Genomic DNA, 20,931 nt, shown 5'->3' on the forward strand with positions numbered 1-20,931 from the left:
TCTAGATCCTTCTTTCTCTTCTCCAAGTTTTTAAGGAAAGCTATTTTCTGGAAAAATCTAGTAAGAAATTATACATATAATTAAGAAATGTCTAACGGTGGATTTGTTCCCAAAAGTTGTTCCTCATTATTTGGATCTCCGAATCACCTTAGGAGAACCTTAAATGTTTGGGATGTTGTATTTCCACAAAGTTCTGTGGAAATTTGAAACCACGGTGAAAAGAAGGAATTTTTTTTCAGTCCAGCTTGATCTTCCTCTCTCTCTTAATACTCTTATGAAATACTTGAGTCTTCTGGTTGTTCCTTTTCCTTTGAAAATGTCAAGTTGAATAACATTCTGCCCACTTGTCTCAAAGGCTGCAAGATTCGGTCTTCATTCAACAGTGTTAAATTTGATAAAACTGCATCTAAATCAAACTACAAGAAACTGAGTCCGCTATAGTAGTGTTAGAATCTGTCATCCAAACTACAACATTATGAAAATTGTGAGACTAAAGCAAAGCAGTATCACATTTAATGTTTCCCAGCTGCCTTTAAACAACAACAAAACTGTTTAGCATAGCGAAGCGCCATGAAGGGAGTCCCTTGAGAAATACAGTCATGTCAGAGCTATGTCTGGTTTGAATTAGCAGTGTCAGAGCTAGCTCGGTGTCTCTGCATAGCTTTGCATTCTTCACAAGCCTATTAAAGGTTCTAGCTTGCTCCTTTCTCATTGTTATTATTAGTTGCAATTCTTGATCTCCTAGACAAGTCTTCATGTTTCGATTCCCTTCTGTCCTCTCCCTCTTGCTATGTATCTAAAATATGACTTTTCACCAATTTGGGTTGTAAACACCAAAACTGATAGCAATAGTTGTGAGATTTATTTATTTTATTTTATTGTGTCCTCATTCTCTTTGCATGTCCATTTTTCGATCTTTATATGTCTTCCTGCTGTTTTGCCATTTCTTATCTTCTACCTTCCTTGCTTTCCTCTCTGTAAATGCTTTTCTCTACCTGTTTCACTTGCTTTTGCCTTCTGTCCTGTACAAAGCTCAAAACTCAGTCTTGGAGCATGTGGTCTTGAGGTAAGCATGACTATGTCTTTACAGATATCCTCCTTTCCTTTAGGCAACTTCCAAGCTTTAAGAAGTGTTAAGACTCAGAAAATGACATCCTTCAGCCAGCTGCTGCCTTCTTGATTCTGCCTTTCTTTTTTTTTCTCCTGTTTTCTCTCTCTAGTGGGATAAAAAGCAGCCATGTCTAATTTTTCAGCACTTTGGCCAGTATTGCAGGTGTTAAAGCTACGCTTTCACTGGTTTCAATACAGGATCAGATTCCAGGAAAATCTACAGAAGTAACAGTTATTTTGCAGCACCTTCATGTGTGCTAAAAAATGGCTGTAGACTGAGCCACTGTGGTTGTTTTTTTAGTTTTTCTAAACACAGCTGGAAATGCGTGAAGAGTGTGCTTTGCACCCACTAACACCTCTCAAAGTGCAATTTGTACTATAACTTACATTTATTTTAGCTCCTTTACATGTGCTGGAAGAGTAGAGGCACTTTCATGATTAATTAATGGAAACCACCAGTTCCAAGAATGTTACTGGATTTGGTAAAATCCTGGTTTTTTTTTTTTCTCTAAAACATTGGTGATTTTGTTTGAAGTTAGATTATTACATCTCTGACTCATGTTACAGATCTGTATAAATCTCAGCCCAAAACCTCTGGGACACCACCTGCTTGATATTGAACGAACATTAAGCTTGTAGCTGTGGGGGAAAAAAAAAATCAGCTGGCAGAAGTTAGGGATTTGGGATTTTAGCAAGTATGAGAGGGCTCCTTTTAACAATTTAAACATGAATTCTTATAATTCTGCTTATCTGCAGTGAAAGAACCATGTATAATAAATATTCTTCATTACAGTATCAGCATTTTCTAGATAGGTCTCAGCACTTCCTTGCTACGGGTTGTCACAGCGTGAAATTTCAGAACTGGATCAGAGGGAGGGGTATATTTACCACCAGCTCCACTGCTCCCCATATTTACAAATGGTTCTGCATAGCAAAGATTTTAACAGCTGAAGTTGAATGGAGAACCTTGTAAGAAGTATATGAGGGAAATGCTAAGACAGGTGCAAAAGGAAAACACAGCACAGAGCAGCCACTATTATCCTCTCAACTCTGTGGGTAGAAAACCATGTGTACATATAGGTACGTGTACAGACAGGTTTTGTGACATGCATTTTTGAGAAGGTCTAGCAATCTTTCAGATGAGCAGCTGGGCATTTTCTTTACGGAATAGTATCAAGAATTGTTGTAAACTCAATGTAATCCCCTTGCAGGGTAGGATAGTTGCCATGTTAAGAAAGATGCAGGAGTGAACAACAGGGCAGTGTTATGTCCAGACCGTTGCTGGTGGGTAAAATGACTTTGAGGTACTGTAGCTGGTACAATTTGAGCACTGGACAAGGGGTGGAAAGTCATGTAAGCTCATGAACACACCTGGATGTTGGTTGGCTGCTCCTGAAGTAAGAAGTGTGGCTTTTTGACATCAATGTCGCTGTGAGTTCTTTAAAACATTATATTTATATTAAGAATGAACAAGATAATGTCACAGCTCCAATACATATAATAGCATACAATTCTACACTGTTCTTAAGATATCTTTATATTTAAGGAGTAATGAAGCTCCTAGTATGAAAAGAGAGGAAAATCTAACTCTTTGTAATTATTTGAAACTCCTGTGTCACAGTTAATGGGGAAGAGATACTTAGTTCAGATGACCTGTGTTTGGTTTCAACTGTGCTTTGCAGGCTTCCAAATTTAATTCAGGATCTGTCCTGGGTATTGAAAAACTGGTAAATTCCACTCAAAAGTGGCTATGTTTTATTTGCTCTTATTCACCACCAATGCATATGTGAGTAATTATTTATTTATTATCCTCTATCACAGTAGAAAGAAGCTTTTGTTTCGAAAATATAATCTAGAAAGTTGTTTTTTAAAAAAGTGATGTGTTTTTACTTACTTTATGTCACCTTGTGATTTTATTCCACTTAGGCATTCTTTGTTAAAGAATACATCTTGAACCATCCAGAGGATGGAGAGAAGATCACACGCTTGAGAGAGCTGATGCTTGAGCAGGTAAAGTGAGGAAAAGACTGACTAGGTGGCCTGCTCAGCTGTTCTAGCTAGAAGTGTCCCAAAATAAAATATAACATTTCAGAGGTTAATAATTGCCCAGTGGTCTTTAGTATTTTCTGACTTAGATTCCAAGTAGACAGTAACTTTCTATACAAGCAGGTTTCTGGGTCATGTCAATATTTTTTTGCCAGTCCTTTTCATCACCATCTTAATCACTTCAAGCTATTCTAAATTAAAGGTTGAATGAGAGGCAAGTTTTCGTCTTGTGATGCTCATTTGCAGATATTTGCACAACATATTTTAACCACTCCTACAGAATAAACATTATGTCATTGAAACATTTGATGGCTTCAGCAAATATTTTTATGACATATTTTACCAGTACTACGGAACAAACATTTTCACTACAAGGTTTAGCATAAGAGCAAAAAAACTCAAAAAATCTTATTACAGTGGAAGATATGTAATAATTGACAAAGTAGGTAGACAGTAAAATAAACACAGAGTGATTAAATTAAACAGGTGAGTATTCTACACATTTTATGATTTTTGTATTATTTCTTCATTTATTTATAAGATAAGAACCTACCAGGCTCAAATATGAAGTGTCTCCATTTGGAAATGCTGAAAAAAAATATTTTGATCAAATGATCTTACTAAGTATTTCACCTTTTGTAACTGACATTTACCTATCTTCATTCTATGCAGCATATTGAAATTTCCAAGATTATTACCAACTTTGAATAAAGAGTATTGGAATTTGCAAGATGTAAATTCCATTTTTTGTCAGTGTCGTGGTATCTTTTGGTCAGATCAGCCGAAGGACAGATCCTCAGACAGTATAAATCAGAATAGGTTCACTGAGCTCACTTTAATTTCATTTAGATAATGCATGATAATTTACATTGCAGTTTTGAGTTCTCAAGCTATAGTTAATCTCACTAACCCTTACAATTAATTGGAGTTAATAACTTCCCATGACAAAAACATGAATTCCAAGCGATAGCAGTTAAACCCTTTCTGACACCCACAGACGATTTAACAGAAAAGGCAGAGCACTGAGAAGGGCCAGGATGGCTGTGTGTGTGTGGATGGGTGTGCTGCAGTCCTGACCTCGGGTCAGTGATGCTGTGCAGCTGTGCCCGCTCGCAGGCTGCCTGAAAACGTCAGCTAGTAGCTCTCATCCAAAGAGAATTACAGCATAGTGTAGCTATTTTGTTTTTAAATTTGAGTTTATCTGATTCCTCATGTAACCAATTCAGTATTTTAAATGCCTGTGACTGAATTTGAGCAAGATTAGAGTTTTAGCAATGTTATTCTGAAGCCTGTCATGCCTTGCGTCAAGAATATACATAAAACCACCACTTATTGAAGCCTCTGGGGAGCTGGAATAGGCTAGGGAACCATGAACTTCACTGAAAATGTATTACAGGGTCTCTGATGGATGTGGCCATTGCTGTTGTTTCATGCTTTTTATAGCTGTACTTGTAGAAAATGGCTTTTATTTAGGGTTTAGAACTGCTCCTTTATAAAGTTGCCATTTAGCCAGATTTTTCACTATGTTATCCATATTGTTTTTTATATTAGAATTGAATTCATATAGGCTAAATCTTTGGGAAAGTTGAATAGTAAAATGGGACAAGGCATAAATCCTCTTGTGTCTTACTGGTTTTGATCTTTGACCTTGTTTGATTACAGGTCTGTCAGGGATTTAGACAGATCCTCGTACAGTGTGCATTTTGTTGGATTTTTTTCATTAGTATCCTAACTGATGATGAAAGCTTAAAGAAAATGAATCAAAAATGTCTTTTTCCTCTCTTTCCTCCTGTCTCTTCTGCAGGCCCAGATTCTAGAATTTGGCTTGGCAGTGCATGAGAAGGTGGTGCCGCAGGACATGAGGCCATTACACAAAAAGCTGGTGGATCAGTTCTTTGTGATGAAGTCAAGTTTGGGAATACAGGTACATGAGCAGGTGCATGGATAAACCAGGAGACCGTTTAGCTGCAGTAAGGGTTGTTTAATTTTCCTAAGCAACAAATAGTGACATCTTTTGGTTGTTTGTCCACATTACATCTTCTAGCATTCTTACAGTACCACGAAGCAGAGAAAGTTAAATTTTCCATCCAGTGCAAATAGTCACTTTACTAAAGGGAAAGTATTATCAGCAAAAAGTTAAAATACTTTTCTTACTAATGATGAAGCTGATCCAAAATTCAGATATAACTTCTCAAATGACTATCTGTATCTTACAAAATGCTTAATGATATTATGTTAATTTTAATTAATCTTTTAACAACTCACCAGGAATTTTCTGCCTGTGTGCAAGCCAGCCCTGTTCATTTCCCAAATGGAAGCCCTCGTGTATGCCGAAATTCCATACCTGTTTCTATGAGCCCTGATGGTGCCAGGGTAATACCACGACGCAGGCAAGTTCAAATACTAGAAATTGATAGATTTCGTTACTCACAGAAGATGACCCATAAAATACTTTTATTGTATGCACACTTCCTGATATGGTCCTCCTGAAGTTATCTTCAGTCATGAATAGCGTGTGTGTGTGTGTGTGTGTATATATATATATATTTTCACTCTCTCTCAACTAATAAATCCAAATTAAACTGTGGAAATTAATAAGCATACTGTTTTCACATGAAGAGTTATAATTGACAACTAGAGTTAACCATTTTGTATTTCATTATTCTTATAATAGTCCCTTGAGTTACCCGGCTGTCAATCGATATTCATCCTCATCACTGTCATCCCAAGCTTCTGCTGAAGTCAGCAATATCACTGGGCAATCAGAAAGCTCCGATGAAGTTTTTAACATGCAGGTACAAATTATTGTCATTTTTCAGACTTCTTTCTTACAAGGCTATTTGCTAAATTAATGCTTCTGTTATTTAATTCAGAACTCTCAAAGTTATTGCTGATACTTCTTTTAAAAACCAAAACTTTAAATGGGCTGTTAACCTTAACTTAGAAAGAACAACTTTTTTATGTAACTGTTTCTTCTTCTTTAACTTAGAGCATGAAAATTTTACAAAAATAATAAGCAGCAATGCACTGTGATGTGAAGTCAGCTGACCTTACATAGCCTTTTTTGTCTAGTTGTCATAATTGTGATGGAATTATATTAATATATTAATTACATTTCTACTGATATTTTACTACATCTTTGTGTAGTTACATTAATGCTCTTTATACTGGTTTGCTACTTTGAAATACTGAGAAACTAGTCCAACAAATTGCAAGTTCTTTGTTTTAGTGAAAAGTATGTTATAAATTTTTGTTTTCCAAACCAGTAAGTATGATGTGGTAACAACAGCATCTCTTCTATACGCAGCCTAGTCCGTCTACCTCAAGCCTGAGTTCTACTCATTCTGCTTCACCTAATGTGACCAGTTCTGCTCCGTCCAGTGCCAGAGGTGAGTGCTCGTCTCCTGTGGTAAGCCATATTAAATGAGTCTTGATACATTACACAGCTGAATTTCTGCATGATATCACTGGTCAGACGTCAAATTTAGCCAATTGTTTGAGGAATATGAATTACTGGGGACAGAGGATTTCTTTGTCATAAGCATAGAATTGAAATGTCTGAGTTTCACTGCATGAATTTAATCACCTGACACGTTTATATTCTAGCCTCTCCTCTGTTGTCTGACAAACATAAGCATTCCCGAGAAAACTCTTGCCTGTCCCCCCGAGAGAGGCCGTGCAGTGCCATCTACCCTACTCCTTTGGAAACCTCGCAGGTAGGAAGCTTGTAGGGAGTCCTCTGAACACAAGTAGCTAAGAAGATGATAAAGGCACTTGTTGAACTTCAAGCAGATTCAGTGTATGCTCACTGCTGTTAATTTTCACTGCTTGGATTTTATAAGCAAATACTCTAAAATATTTTACATGAAAGAGATTTGAATAGAATACATAGTGCTTGATCACATTTCTGCTTGCTTTGCCTAGGTTTAGATCTGGTTTTTGATATTTACTCACTGCAGTGAGAGATGCAAAGGCTTACCAGATGACACAGTCTGCTTGAGTGAAACAGCAGCATTTGTTCAATCTAGGGAAGAAGAAAGAAAGAAAAACTGTTATCATGGCAGTTGTCCATGTTGACCTCCCCTTTATTTCTTCAAAAATAGCTAATCCTAGCCACTGTGAGATAATAACCCGCTCCATGTGGCAATTCCTATTTTTCAGTGTAGTTTCAGAAGAGAAACATAGACATTTTGTTACTCCAGAGAGAAGAATGAATTGTGATCTTACCTTAAAATTACTGTTACATAGTAGGTCTGTATGAAATTTGTGTCTTTTGAGTTATCTGAAATAAAAAATGAGCTTGGTGAGCTGGCCAATTTTGAATCCTTATTTCATCATTTCTTAATAGATCTACTTTTCTTCTTAATAGATCTACTTAATGTACCTTTAACACAGTTGCTGGTTTAATCCGTGCCATCACACAATGCACTTCTTGCTGAAGCTGAGGAAGATAAGAATATAAGTACAGTGTGAAAGGCCCTCCTCTCAACACTCTCATTTCCACCAGAAATGTTGCCTCTTATAAAAAGCAACTTGGTAGTCCAGGATCCTTTATTTTAAAAATGATTTGTTGGTTTCTCATTAGTGGTATTCTTGTCCCTTGCTTCTTCAGTTACCGAATTGGCTCTTGATTTAATTTTTTCCTCTTTTCTGTGTAAGTGAGTCCTCATGCTGTTATCTGAGGGCTTAAGAAGTAATACTGAATCTTAGGCAGTTCTCAGGAACTACTTACTGATATATCTACTGGGCACTTTCTCAGCGGTAGTGGAGCCAAACCAACATACAGAAAGGACCAGGAGATGTTCTTTAAATAAAGCGGTTTTACAGTTTGCCGCAAAGAAAAAATTATCCCATTTTTGCTCCCAGACTGCAAACTCTTGCTTTGCCAAGTGGAATGCGACTTCTATCCCCCATTCTACCCGAGATTCGATAAGGGAGGCTGAGGAAGTCGTAGGCCCAGTCTCCGCTCTCTCTGAGACTCGCCCAGCAGGAAAATCTCCCAATCTGTCTCTACCCTCAGTGTCCCAAGAGAGGGTAAGTAGAAAATTAACTTGCTTGTATAGTGAAGTATGTTTCAAAGGTGAGAAGGTCTGACAGTTTCTTTCAGCCCTTATAACCGTAAATGAGGATATATCTTTCTGGGGAAAGGTGCGGTTTCTTTCTCTGCTGCTCTATTCCCCAAGCAGTAAAAATGGACTGTGATCAAAAACAAAATTCTGATTCTCTGCCTTCTGATTAAGTGGAAAAAAAATCCTCAGGACAATTGTAAGGAGATATCTTAGAGATACCTGCAACTCTCAGAATTTAGATGCACAAACTGTTCCTTGTCCTTTCTATTTATATTCTAACACCAGTTAACTTCAACAGTCTTGGTTGGAGCTTCACACTAAGATAATGAGGAAAGGACCACCCATTTATGAATGTCTTTGTTACAGCTTAATGAATATGATTTTCACAATAGTTTTTCAAATGAGAAAAATGAGATACACAGGGAAATTCCTGCACTTCAAGTCCAAATCAAGTCCTTTCAGGCTATAGCTACCTCATTTAAAGAAGTTTGATAGACTTCACAGAACAAGACCACAGCAGTACTGCATCTGCTTCCCTCATTTGAAATTGATGCTCAGGGTTATCTATGCACATCTGTTTTCAGTCAACATCCATTTGTGCTTGCTTTATGATCTCTGGCTGAGCAATTGTACAGTGTCTCTCCAGCTCTTCCCATACTCTGAAGAGGAATGCCTGCTGCTATTGACTGGTCAACAACCCTCCTTAGTTCTTGCACTATTATTCTTCTTAATGGAACCTTCTGGGTTTCGCATTTTTGGGGTTTTTTTCATTTCATTAAACATCCTGTGATTGCTCTTGTTCTTCCATATGGTTTTATATTTCATCGTTTCAGTATGTCCTTGTTTCTCTATATTTCATTCAGCTTTTGTCTCTATCTCCTCCAGTTTCAGTTGCTTTTTCAGCCTTCGCTTTTTACCTTCACAACAGAAAACAGACTTCAACACTTGCCCACCAGATCCTAGTGCACTGCAGACTCACTAGGCAGCAAACATTCAATCCAGACCAGGCATTTTCTGTCACATTAGAGTACACATGTAGTTACACCACCTCAGTTTAATGGTAACTCCAGGAAAACAGGTATTACCTGATGCAGTATGACTCTAGTACAGCATAGATAGGCAAACCTAGTGTAGCTCAAAGTCTACCAAAGCATTCTGTCTATGAAGTGTTTTAAGTCAGATTGAATTGGCCAAATATTTATTCCTCACTTTGTAACATGAAGCTGCAGCATGTTAGATCAATGACAATTACTTTGCAGCTGGGTTTGCCATCTTGTGGAACCACAGCATAGTGCCTCGCTGACTCGGCATGGTCTTCTGTGAACACTGGAAGGAGATACAAGAATTGATATGATTTGGAGTTCACTGACTGTCTGACCTTACTTTAGGGAAAAAAAAAAAAAAAAAAAAAAACGAAAAAACAGTAAAGTTTATCTGTTCTCATTTTCTTTGGAAAGTACATCTGAATTACTTGTAGGATTAAATGTACACTCTTTACATCTGTTATCAAGATAAACTAGTAACGCACAGATTACTTGAATGCTGCTGCAAGAAATAACTAGTGGAATTTTAAAATTGTTTCAGAAATTTACTGTTTTGGGTTTTTTTTTAAATGAGTATTCAGAAAAGGAACGACAAACACACTTTATGTGGCAGCTCTTATCCACAAGGGAAGTAAGAACACTGCTACCAAAGAAGTCAGGGTTGGAAATAATACACAATGTTCTTCTAAGATAACAGCCATATCTTGAATATTGTCAAACATTACACGTTCTTCAGATCCTGATTCTGCAATGAAATTATTGCACATCTACCCCTGCACTTGTTTAGTAATCTATCAAGATACCACTTGAGGAATGAGCCTTAATTTGTTTTTTAGGGAGCTGGAAGTTGCTGGAACTCAGTACATAATAATCCTCCCTCTGATTCCAGTTGTGTAAAGTTTTCAGAAAACTAGTCTACTCCCTATTTGTATACACATATGTTTATGAAACTGTTTATGTTCTTAGGTGGTATTTATCATTCTACCTCCAAATAGATCTGGGTAGCGGGGATAATAATAAAAAGATACGTTTTCTTAAAGGCTACTGAAATACAACAGCAGCTACGCATAAACCATGCTGTTCTCAATTTACAGAGAATGCTGTTTAATCATATTGGAGACGGTGCTTTGCCACGAAGTGATTCCAATCTGCCCGGCCCTGACAAAGGTGAGTGGAAATGCTGCAGCATACCAATCTTGGAAGCAATGAAAATACAGTTAATCTGCCATATTCCTTAGAATGCTAATTCTTTTGAGCATGTACTGTTACTTTCAAAACACTCTAACTAACTAAATTAGGCTAACACTCTTAAGTTTCAAAACATTGCCAAAAAGGGGGGAACATGGTGTTTATTTGAACTGAGTGTTGCACTCAGAAGGGCCCAGAAGTTTGCAGGAAGGGGTGATAGAGCAGCAGGTTGTAGCAGGCTGCCTGTGAGAGCTGTCCTTTCTGCTTCTCAAGAGAGATATATGGGGTGATGAACTTCTGGACACTGGGGCAGAGAGAAACTATAGAGATGAATAGAATCCTGAAGTTTGGTACATGCAAGTCCTCTTTACCAAATAAAAGTCACTGTGCTTTTGGTTACACTTTGATGGAAGAGGAGAGATCAATTTGTGGTTTGTTGGGTTTGGGGGGGGGTTGTTTTTAATTAGAGTAAATGAAAAACCTATGAATTTCCATAGACAAAATATTGCCTTTTAGAATTTTGCACCTGGGGAAGTTCAGTATTGTTGGCAGTTATTGTGCTACGATTTCATTATGCGTTCCACATCCATAATATGCTCCATCACTTCATTACATGCTGCCCTTAAAGGATAACATAAAGGATACTGTAACACAGGTGTATTGAAAATAAATATTTTAAGAATATACTGTAACAAGAACTGACCAGGTATCAGATTTTCATCAATAAGAGCTGATTTTTAGAAGTACTTTTGTGTCCAAGTTTTTATGAAAGCTCAAGTGTGGAATTTTTCACAGGGCTGAAAAACATATGAAATAATTTAACATGGAAATGGGAAAACTTTTCCACTGGTCTATGCAGCCAAGTACATTACAGAATTGTTAAAATAAAATATTCTCTCCTGGAGACTTTAGCAGTCCAAAGAACTGACTGCCTGGATGACTTAAAAGAAAAAATTGGCTTGTCAAGAGATTCAGGCATTTGAAGTATCTAGGTCTGGTGCCAAGTCGTTTTTAGGATGAGGGCAAAACCGTACTGCTAGGTAACAGCCTACAATAAAAAGCAAACAATATATAGTATATTTTGGCAATAAAAAAGCAAAATGATCCTCCAGAAAATAGATTATTCTGTGCACTGTTCTCAGAGTCAACTAATGTGCAATTATACTCTAACAATATTGTTATAGATATGAAACAAATATTATTTGTACTATACTTTTTGTATTAAGTCTGGTATATACTGGTATAGTGGGATTGCAGTCCTGAGAGCCCTTGGTGTTGCTGTAATAGCAATAATTGATACCATCAGTTAGCAACAATACTTTGCTTTTTGCTTCATCTTTGTAAATGAGCACAGAGTCCTTGCATGTGGTTCTCTACTCACAACTATGAAACAAGCAGACAAGAAGCAAATATAAATATAGATATAAATATAAATATAAACATAAATAAATATAAATATAAATAACAGACAAATACAACAGCCAATTTTACTCATGTCAAGGTGACAGTCAATTTATATGATCAAGCAGAGATCCTTGACCATAGATACAAACTGCATATATAAATTTTCTCAGTCCACAATAACTTCTTCATTGGATTCCCCCCCCCCCCCTTTAATTTCTTCCAGTTTTTACTCCTTTCATTTTGTGCCCTTCTTTCCACCTTCATTCAATTCTGAATTTGTAGCCTATGCAGGCAACAAAAGACTGTTAGCATGGAAAGCTTTCTGAGAGAGGTTGATTGGAATTTGGTGAGTTCTTTTCTCTAGTCCTTTCTATATATAAAATGAGTTAATGGAAACAGTTTATGAATAGTCTTTTTCCCTCTGACTAGAAACCTCTAAATAGGAGTCTGGTGCACAGCTAAACTGATTATATTAACAGGCTTCAAGCTTATCTCCCTTTGTGGCTGGGTTTGCAGGGCACCAGAGTGCTATCTCAGCTGCTCCTGTTGTTGATGGTCCCAACTGCTATACAGTCGCAAACTGACCTGAGCTCCAGATGCATACATCAGTCAACCAGGAGATTGACAGCCATTATTTAAGAGCTTTTCAAATGCTGATGTAATCATGAGAGCTTTTCAAGCATGCTTGTTAAGTTGTTTAACGTTTTCACTCTGTATTTTTACCCTCATGGATAAAGGCAAGTCAGAGAGCTAGAAGTGTTGATGCCTATGCTAGCTTTTTCATTCTCTTCCAGCTGTAAACACCACTCCCAGCAGCTGGAGCCTGGACAGTGGGAAGGAAGCCAGAAACACATCAGAAAGTGGAAAGCTTATATCTCCTCCTGTACCACCAAGACCTGCACAGACTGGTGAGTTAATGGACATTTCAGGCTAAGCTCCAGCAAAAAAATTATTTACTTGAGAGCTTAGATTCTTTCCACTCTGATTAATGTTTAACTTCTTGGGCAGGATAATTTATTATTTGATTACTTCCATGGAAGGCTGTAGAACTGCCTCCGCAGGTATTTTCATCTCATTAATGTTCTCTGTAGCATTCTGTTTCCAATACTCTGCTCCTTCACTTAATGTCTGAGTAGTTTCAGACAGTTCATGCTGGTACTAGGGAGGATGATCAAATTTAATCTTTTGATCTTATGATAATTGGAGGTTAGCAACCAGAAATGGTCATTAACCACAAAGTATCTTATTGGCCAGAAAATGCACAGCAGTCATGGAAGTACATGAGTTCTGTTACTAAAACCAATTTGCCTTTCAAAATATTAATTTCCATTTAAAGGAAAGGCTGCTTAAGTGATACTATAAATATAATTGTTCTTAAGGGAGTGAAGACACTTGTGTTTTACACTTATGCCTCAAAGTATGTCCAGGCATGTTTACAGTATATTTACAGGTAAATGTATGACTTATGGATGGTGTTTTTTCTTATTTGATATACAAATACATAATACATTTCTTAAGAGCAAAAAGAGGAGGGGAAAAGTTATTATACTGACTTTTTTGAATTTTGTTATCATTTGCTAGGATGTAAAGCAATTTACAGTGATACAAAATTTGTCAGAGAAGATGGATGCAGAAATTTCTTATACTGCATTGATTGCACTGCAAGATAATCCTGAGAACAAAGTAAAACCTCTAAAACTATTTACAGCCATTGGGCAAGTACGTAAAGGGAACTAGAGATGATGTTTGTGTATCGAATGATCTCCTACCCAATTAAAAAGATTTCTTAGTGAACACTGTAATGCCACTGATATCTTTCTGACTTTGCAGCATCACCAGCAAGACACATAGCCTCCGTTTCCCCATCTCCTGCTGGCAGATCACCAATGAAGGTACTGTCTTATTGCAATGAGTTGTCTTTGTGGGACAGGTCGTATGTGTTGTGGGGTAGATAGTATATATTTAATATACATTATTTGGGATTATATTATGTTTTCCTTTTATTGTCATATGCCTATACAAAAACTATTCACAAGAGTAAGTAGCCATAACAATTACAGCAGTTCTGAAGATTTTCAAAGCTGCAGGCAAGAAATGTAATCTTCTGAATCTTTTGCCTCTCAATATTAGGCTTCTTACCTACATGGATAGTCAAGCTCACTTGAGTCAGTGGACAGAAGGGAGCGTAAGAAATAAATGTAAGAGGTGCCCAATGGTCCACCTAGTCCAGAATTCTGTCTCCAACAAAAGGGGAGATGCCAGCTGAGGAGAATCTGTTGTGCAACCCATTCCTCTTACTCCTCCAGCATCCAGAGCTGTTGGATTAGAGGGTCTGTTAGAGAGTAATCCCTGCTTCAGTCATTTTGATATCCATTTCCTCTGAAGAAAACCCAGGGAGGACGTGTAAGAAGTTGGAAGTAGTTTGAAGCCTGCCAGTAGGAAACATTAAGCACAGGCTGTGAATAAGCATTGTGTCTTCTCTGTCAGTTAAACACCCATAGCAATCTGAGATCCAGGCTAAACTGAACAGGCTTCATTTCTATTTCAAGATACTTGAATGTGTCAGTACCTGCTTGTTGCACAACAGCTTTTTGTTGGAAAACCTGACCAGGAAATCTGTGTCTTCCACAGCACCGGAGGACATGAACACAGCCTACATATTCCGGGCAAACCCTGGTACTGGCAGACTACACAGCATTAGTCTCAGGGATAGCTTCTAACACCCCACTGAAGCAGAGATAATTCTGCAGATAGAAATATGAGGGTCAACAACCTGGAAGGGGAGGAAATAGAAAGAAGCATGGCTGGTGCTTCAGGTATTCAGGTGCAAGGGCAGAGGGAGGCAGCCCTGCTGATGTGGTCTCTTAGCTACCCAATGCCTAACTAATGCTGCAGAGGTGCACATCTCCTGAGGAGAAGGGAACTGGCACCTCAAAATGCCTTTCTCCTTGAGATCCCTAATCACAAGTCCACAGTCATTCTCCCATTTTTCATCCTATGAACCTATAACATTTCTACCTCTGGCTGCACAGTGGTCCAGGTTCAACACGGAGCGATTGTGTTAGCCATCAGAATGCCCTGTAGTCCTATTACCATAGTATACCTTCTGCTGCAGTGAGCACCGATCCCAGATTTTGCCCTAACTGCTTATTAGGAAGCTCTTCAGAGCATTAGGATCTTGTGTAAAAGGTGAGCGACTCTTCCTTTTTTCCTGAATGGACTCAGTACTGATGATTCTTAGGGATGTTTGAAGCTTGTCCTAACATTTTTTTCTAAAGGTCAGGATAGAATTTAAGCGTTTTACAGCCAAAGTCTGGATTGCTGCCTGGAAGAGGAATGCTGGCCCAGAATACTTCAAGTATCCATGAATTTCCAGACTGTTTCAGTGTCCAGACTGTTACTCACTACTGGTACAAGCAGTCTGCACTGCTGTCAGGAATCAAGTGCTTACCCCTGCTCAGCTCCTAAATTGAAACAGGCAGGGTTTACACATATTTGCTCTTGTTCTGAATGACAAAAGCAAACGTCCTAAATCTTAACTATGGTCACTTAATCCAAGTGTCAGGCATTCTTGGAACTTGAACCAATTACATCATTTATTTGAAAACCTTGACCCTGGGCATTTGTGGGGGTAGGAGTGCAGCTGCAGCCTCCTCACATGCAGAGGAATGGAACCTGAAACGAGTAGTTAAACAGGCTCCTCACAATGTCTGAAATGTCTTTAACGTGTACTGAGCTTTAAATAAAACTTGCTCTGCTCTTCCCTAGCCATATACAGGGCTCAGTTTTTAGCTTTGTTCCAACTGTTATGTGCTGCCAGAGAAGGCCATCTTAGTACAAAAACCCACTGATGTAAATGAAGATTTTTTCCATTGCTTTCAGTGCACGGTGGATCCAGTCCTAGATGGATAACTAAAATTATCTCAACAGCATAAAGTCAGTGCAGCCAGCTCTATGCACCCCCACCCCCCCACACTTCTCCTTTTCCTCTCCTCCTCACCGTTTGTTGCATGGCTCACACTCTCACCTCAGGCTGAGCAGTTGAGCGCCAACCACAAGAATTGGGGTGAGAAATTCGTCTTTGTGATTTCTCCCTCTGATTTTAGCCTGTGCTTGAGGCCATGAAGCCTAGATTGTCTCAGATGGCTCCAGTCAAAATTAGATATGTTGCAAAAACTTCTCAACTTGCAAAGTACGGTCTAACCTTTTACAGTTTTCAGCTGAAATTGTTTCACTAGAATAGGACTGCTAAATGTTTTTAGGTAGGGCTTTACTGTTCCTGCCTTTTATTCTTTGTCAGCACTGTTGTTGCCATGCGGGCCATCAGCTCCCCGTCCCTCACCTTCCCCTGCAAACCTGCGCAGCCACTGGTGCAGCCATTTGCAACCTTTGCCCTCCATTGGACCCTTGTCCCTTGGGGCCCGCAGTGGTGTTTTGTGTGAGCAGCTGCATGGTGTGTCCAGGGAACGCCTGGGAGATGGGGGAGAGGATGTGTGGAGCAACTGCGGTTCAAAATGCCGCCTGCAGCAGCAGTGATGCCTCACCTCCTGCCTTTCTGCTGCTGCCCCGGAATAGTAACAGGAGCCATGAGCCAACTGGGGCTGGTGTCCAGCAGCGGCCATTAGCCTGGCATCTGCTCCATCCTTCACCTCCGACGTTGGTATTATGACACACTTGGAAATGATGCCACGATGTAAATGCACTTTTTGTTGCATGACGGTGCACTAAAACTGTGAGGAAAGCTTTGGAAAATGAGTTTGGAACATGAGAGACTGAAGTAGTGACTGGGGTGCGAGTCCTGTGCTTTGGCGTTAGGGGGCAGGACACCACCAGGTATGCCTGTACGGTGCTGTGCCTTTCACTTAGAGCCAGGAAAACCGAGGGTTCATTTTAAAGGCTTCCAGATTTTTCCAGGGTATTATGATAGTAAGATAACATTTAAATACAGTTTTACTTCCACTTACATGAATTACTGGCATGAGCACTGTTTAATGTGTACCTAGGCACTCTTGAAATGAATTTTTTGTTGGTTACTTACTGGATCTTAATTAAGCAGGGACGCAATGTTTACGTTTATCAAGCCTCAGAATCTGTGCACTGTATCTCGTTTAAGTTTTCAGTCTGAGCACAGAGACACTCTCCCTCGTTTACTCCAGGGAAATTCTTTTTCTGCCCTTTCTTTCGAGCAGGGGTCTGTGCAGTCATTCACACCGTCTCCAGTGGAGTATCATTCCTCGGGGCTGATATCCAACTCCCCGGTGCTGTCGGGGAGTTACAGCAGCGGCATCTCTTCGCTCAGCCGATGTAGCACATCAGAGACGTCAGGCTTTGAAAGCCAAGGCAGCGAACCAGCAGTGACTGTCCCAAGCTACAGTGTTTCTGAGGAGCCTGTGAGAAAAGAAAGTAAAACCCCGCCGCCTTACAGCGTGTACGAGCGGACTTTGAAACGCCCTGTTCCTCTACCTCACAGCCTCTCCATCCCACCCACCGCAGACCCACCAGCGCTGCCGCCCAAGCCACAGCTGGTCCGGCCAAACAATCTGGAAAACAGCAACAGGAGGACTGAGCAGGTTCCCCGGCCCAGGCCTCTGCCCCGCAAAGTCTCTCAGCTATGAGAAGCCACTTTTATATTTAATTGCAACCAATTCTTTACCATTTAAGAAATAATATTTTTTAAAAATGGTAAAATGCTTTTAGTTAGGCACTTTAATATTTCACCCACCTTTTTTTTTTGAGTAATTTTGCTTATTAATATTATGTTGCACATTTGAAATGAAATTACTAATTTAGGTTGCCAGATATTATAGGAAGCATGAATGAGAGGATTTTTTTTTTAATTTCATGGTGGTGAATATTGATAAATGCTTTTATTTGTACTTTATTTTTATTTAAAAAATTAAATCTAAAACCCTACAACTCTCATGTGAGTTAGCTGAATGCTTCTTACAAAATGCAGAATATACTGACTGGATCTTTACTACTAGAGATAAATGCACGCTTTCTAACAAAGTAGTCTGTAGACTAGGATGTTTCTGCAAGTAGGCTGAAGGTTGTTTCTCTTATCCAATGAACAGGTTGCTCATTTTAAATGTCTGTGGCAAAATGGAGATATAATGCAAGTTATACTGCAGAGAACTGTTGTAAGAATGTGGTTTGGAATTTCTGAAACACACACTTGGTTTATGTTATTTTTAAGATGGAAAAATACCTGCAATTCATTCAGCGTACAGCACCGTTCTGGTGAATGTTGATAAGGTTTTGTGCCATTAGTGTATTACTGTACCTGGCGCATCCTTTTCTTTTTGAGGTGCAATTACTTTTATTCTTCCAGTTAATGTGGGGTTTTTGTTGTTTTGGTTTTTAAAAAGCTAGCAGTTTGCTAGTGGAGGCTCTCTGCTGTTTTTGAAAGTTCACCCTAACATACAATCTGTGTATCAAATGGGTACAAATGAATTGTTCATTACCTTGCGTACAAGAATCAGTACTGACTAGTACCAAGGCAATACACTAAATGAACAAACCTTAAAAAATACAAATTACTGGTTATTGATCAATAAATTTCAGAAGCTAATTGCAAAGGTCATTAATAATTGTGTAAAAACCTAGCAAAAATTCTGAATAGCTCTTTGGATATGTACATATCAGTGGAGTCAGGTATTGGGTTTGATTTTTAGCTTGAGTTCATCACCATCATCTTCATTGTAGGAGAATGGTGTTTGACCTTTAGGTTGTATTCTAGTGACTGGCATCTGAAGAGCTCTGGAAAGCTAATGCCAAGCCGTAGGAATGTGGAGGGGGGAAAAAAAAAGCACCTTCTGTATGTATTTTTTGTATCCTCATTCTTTTACTGACTGTTTAACATGTGCTTGGGAACAGATGTGTGAACTGCATTTTAAATCATGCTGTTAAAAATATTCTCCCTCTTTTGTTGGGAAGCTCATGTTGATTTTAGCTGTGTTTGATTTGTTGATAGTTTAACTGGAAGAAAGTGACCACTTTTTATATTCTCTCAATTAAACCTTCAGCAGTTACAAGCTGTTGATGGTAGTTATAGAGGTTTTCTATAATAAATGTTCAAGTATTTTTGTACATAATTGGTAAATTTTAATAAGGAGTGTACCATTATGTGAAAAAGAAGCAAACAGTTGTGTATGCAGTAAGATTGTTATAATTATGCCAAATACTTTATGTATGGAAAAATGAATATTTGTAAATATGTGCTTTTAACAATAATTCTGCCATATTGACTTTACAATTTTGAATGTCAGAAAAAATTAATATATGTTAAAATATTTATGTTTTAGTGAAAGTATTCATAACTTGAAAAGGAACATACGAATTTTAGCTTTGTATCTTGCTGATTTCAAAGTCTGAAATTCCTTGAACTAGCTCTTGCTTTCTACTATAACAATTTTGTGTCTGTAACCACATCATAAAAGGTGTAGAAGGCTACATATTTATGCTGATATAAAGAAATAATGCCTGAGATTTAAGTAAGGTGTCACAAGTAAGATAACAAAGCTGCTTTGATTTTATTTTTTTTTTTCACCCCTGTGTAGTTTAATAGATTTTGTTGACTAGTGCTTGAGCACAGTATGGATCATGTGCTTTTTGCTCCTGAAGCCATTTTTTTTATTTCTGGCAGTGAGCAGAGTTGATGACTTTATATCATTTGCGTGCATTACTGAAGTCAGCTTTGCAGCAAAACATTTCACAAAGTTTCTGTTTACCTAGACACTTACATTGGTTGCTGCATAATGTTAATATGGGGTAAAAGAACTTGATTAATCTTTACAGTACAACTTGTTTTCTACAGAATGAGAGATTATAATTCAGTTTGTCACAGAATTAAAGTTCTGACTCCTTGTCTTGCTAAATCCAGGGTTTTTTTCTGTTAAAAATCTCCTGATGGGTCTAGTTTTCTCCCTATTTGGATCCGTAATTGCTTTGTGAGGCAATGTGGAGAGTATTGACCTACTCTTCTGAACAAGTGAAGAATGTAAAATTTACTAGGAGGGTTCACTGTAAATTAACCTGCATGAGCGCTCTGTTTTTATAACCACGACATCAGGAATACTCTGAACAATAGCAGATGGTGTAAAATTGACAGAGTACTCTAAAACCGAGCTGACACATTTTCTGCTTAGCCAGTTTTGACAAATTGATTCTGTAGATCAGCTTTTCAACCTGATTTCCTATAAAAAATGTAGTATGAAATTTTGTTATGTATGTTGCAACGCCCAGCGCTTGAAAACCTAATGTAAATAAAGGTCTCGTTTGAATTTTATGTATTACTCATAAATGTAGTTTTATCACTTTCTGGATGACAGTGACTAATTCAGAAACTCATATAGGAGGACCTATGAGGACTGTTACTACTCAACAGCTTGAATGTTAGCCAATATATGCATAATAGGTGAGATGATCTCTTGCATTCAAACACTGCATTTGAGATGCTGGTAGCACTGGGATGCCACAGAAGCAACTGCAAACTCGGTTGGCTGGCTTTGAAATGATACAATTCAGACCAGTTCTCATGATGGGCTAATACCTCTGTAGTGTGAGTGAACTCAGTTATCATCATGTCTCAAGTCAGATCATAGCCAATAGCTTGTGTCCTGAAAGAAGCACAAAGCTGAAGATACCGCATGATAGTAAAGGTTTCAGGGTAGTGCAGTTATGGCCCTGTTCACATGGAACACGGTCTGGCTACATGTAAATCTTCTATTCTGTATGAAAGGGGCCTTTTGCCCTCCTGCCTGACCATTCTTCTTGTTCAGAGATTGTCCGACAGCATCCACAAAAAGCATGGTGACTGAGCAAAAAGGTACCAATAGGCAAGAGCTATGCCTGAGGTATAAATGATGAAAAGCATCTTGTTTTGAGTGTAACTGTGATCAGCGAGGCGTGTGTAGCAGCATTGTATCAGTAACCCCAGATGCTGACAGACACAGCTCTTTGCTCCAGAGCCCTGTTGGTAGCCGGGTTTTCCCACAACACTCTGATGACTCAGGTAGAACTTTGACATATGCTCGCTGAAGGGCTAAGTCCCATCTGCTGGGACTGTGAAA

At 38.5% G+C, this 20,931-nt stretch overlaps 1 protein-coding gene across 1 annotated transcript in view; it reads left to right on the forward strand.

Moving 5' to 3' along the window:
• Positions 1–20,147, forward strand: part of DOCK4 (dedicator of cytokinesis 4) — a 255,664-nt gene extending 235,517 nt beyond the window's left edge. The window contains exons 44-54 of the mRNA XM_074870262.1: positions 3,037–3,120; positions 4,961–5,080; positions 5,425–5,546; positions 5,831–5,951; positions 6,464–6,545; positions 6,763–6,872; positions 8,023–8,190; positions 10,363–10,435; positions 12,655–12,768; positions 13,691–13,752; positions 17,050–20,147. Coding sequence (XP_074726363.1) covers positions 3,037–3,120; positions 4,961–5,080; positions 5,425–5,546; positions 5,831–5,951; positions 6,464–6,545; positions 6,763–6,872; positions 8,023–8,190; positions 10,363–10,435; positions 12,655–12,768; positions 13,691–13,752; positions 17,050–17,475 — 1,482 coding nt within the window. The 3' untranslated portion in view covers positions 17,476–20,147. The remainder of the gene's footprint in view (positions 1–3,036; positions 3,121–4,960; positions 5,081–5,424; positions 5,547–5,830; positions 5,952–6,463; positions 6,546–6,762; positions 6,873–8,022; positions 8,191–10,362; positions 10,436–12,654; positions 12,769–13,690; positions 13,753–17,049) is intronic.
• The last annotated feature ends 784 nt before the right edge of the window (positions 20,148–20,931 follow it).

The sequence above is a fragment of the Strix uralensis genome, chromosome 5, assembly GCF_047716275.1.
Source record: "Strix uralensis isolate ZFMK-TIS-50842 chromosome 5, bStrUra1, whole genome shotgun sequence".
Taxonomy (NCBI): Eukaryota; Metazoa; Chordata; class Aves; order Strigiformes; family Strigidae; genus Strix; species Strix uralensis.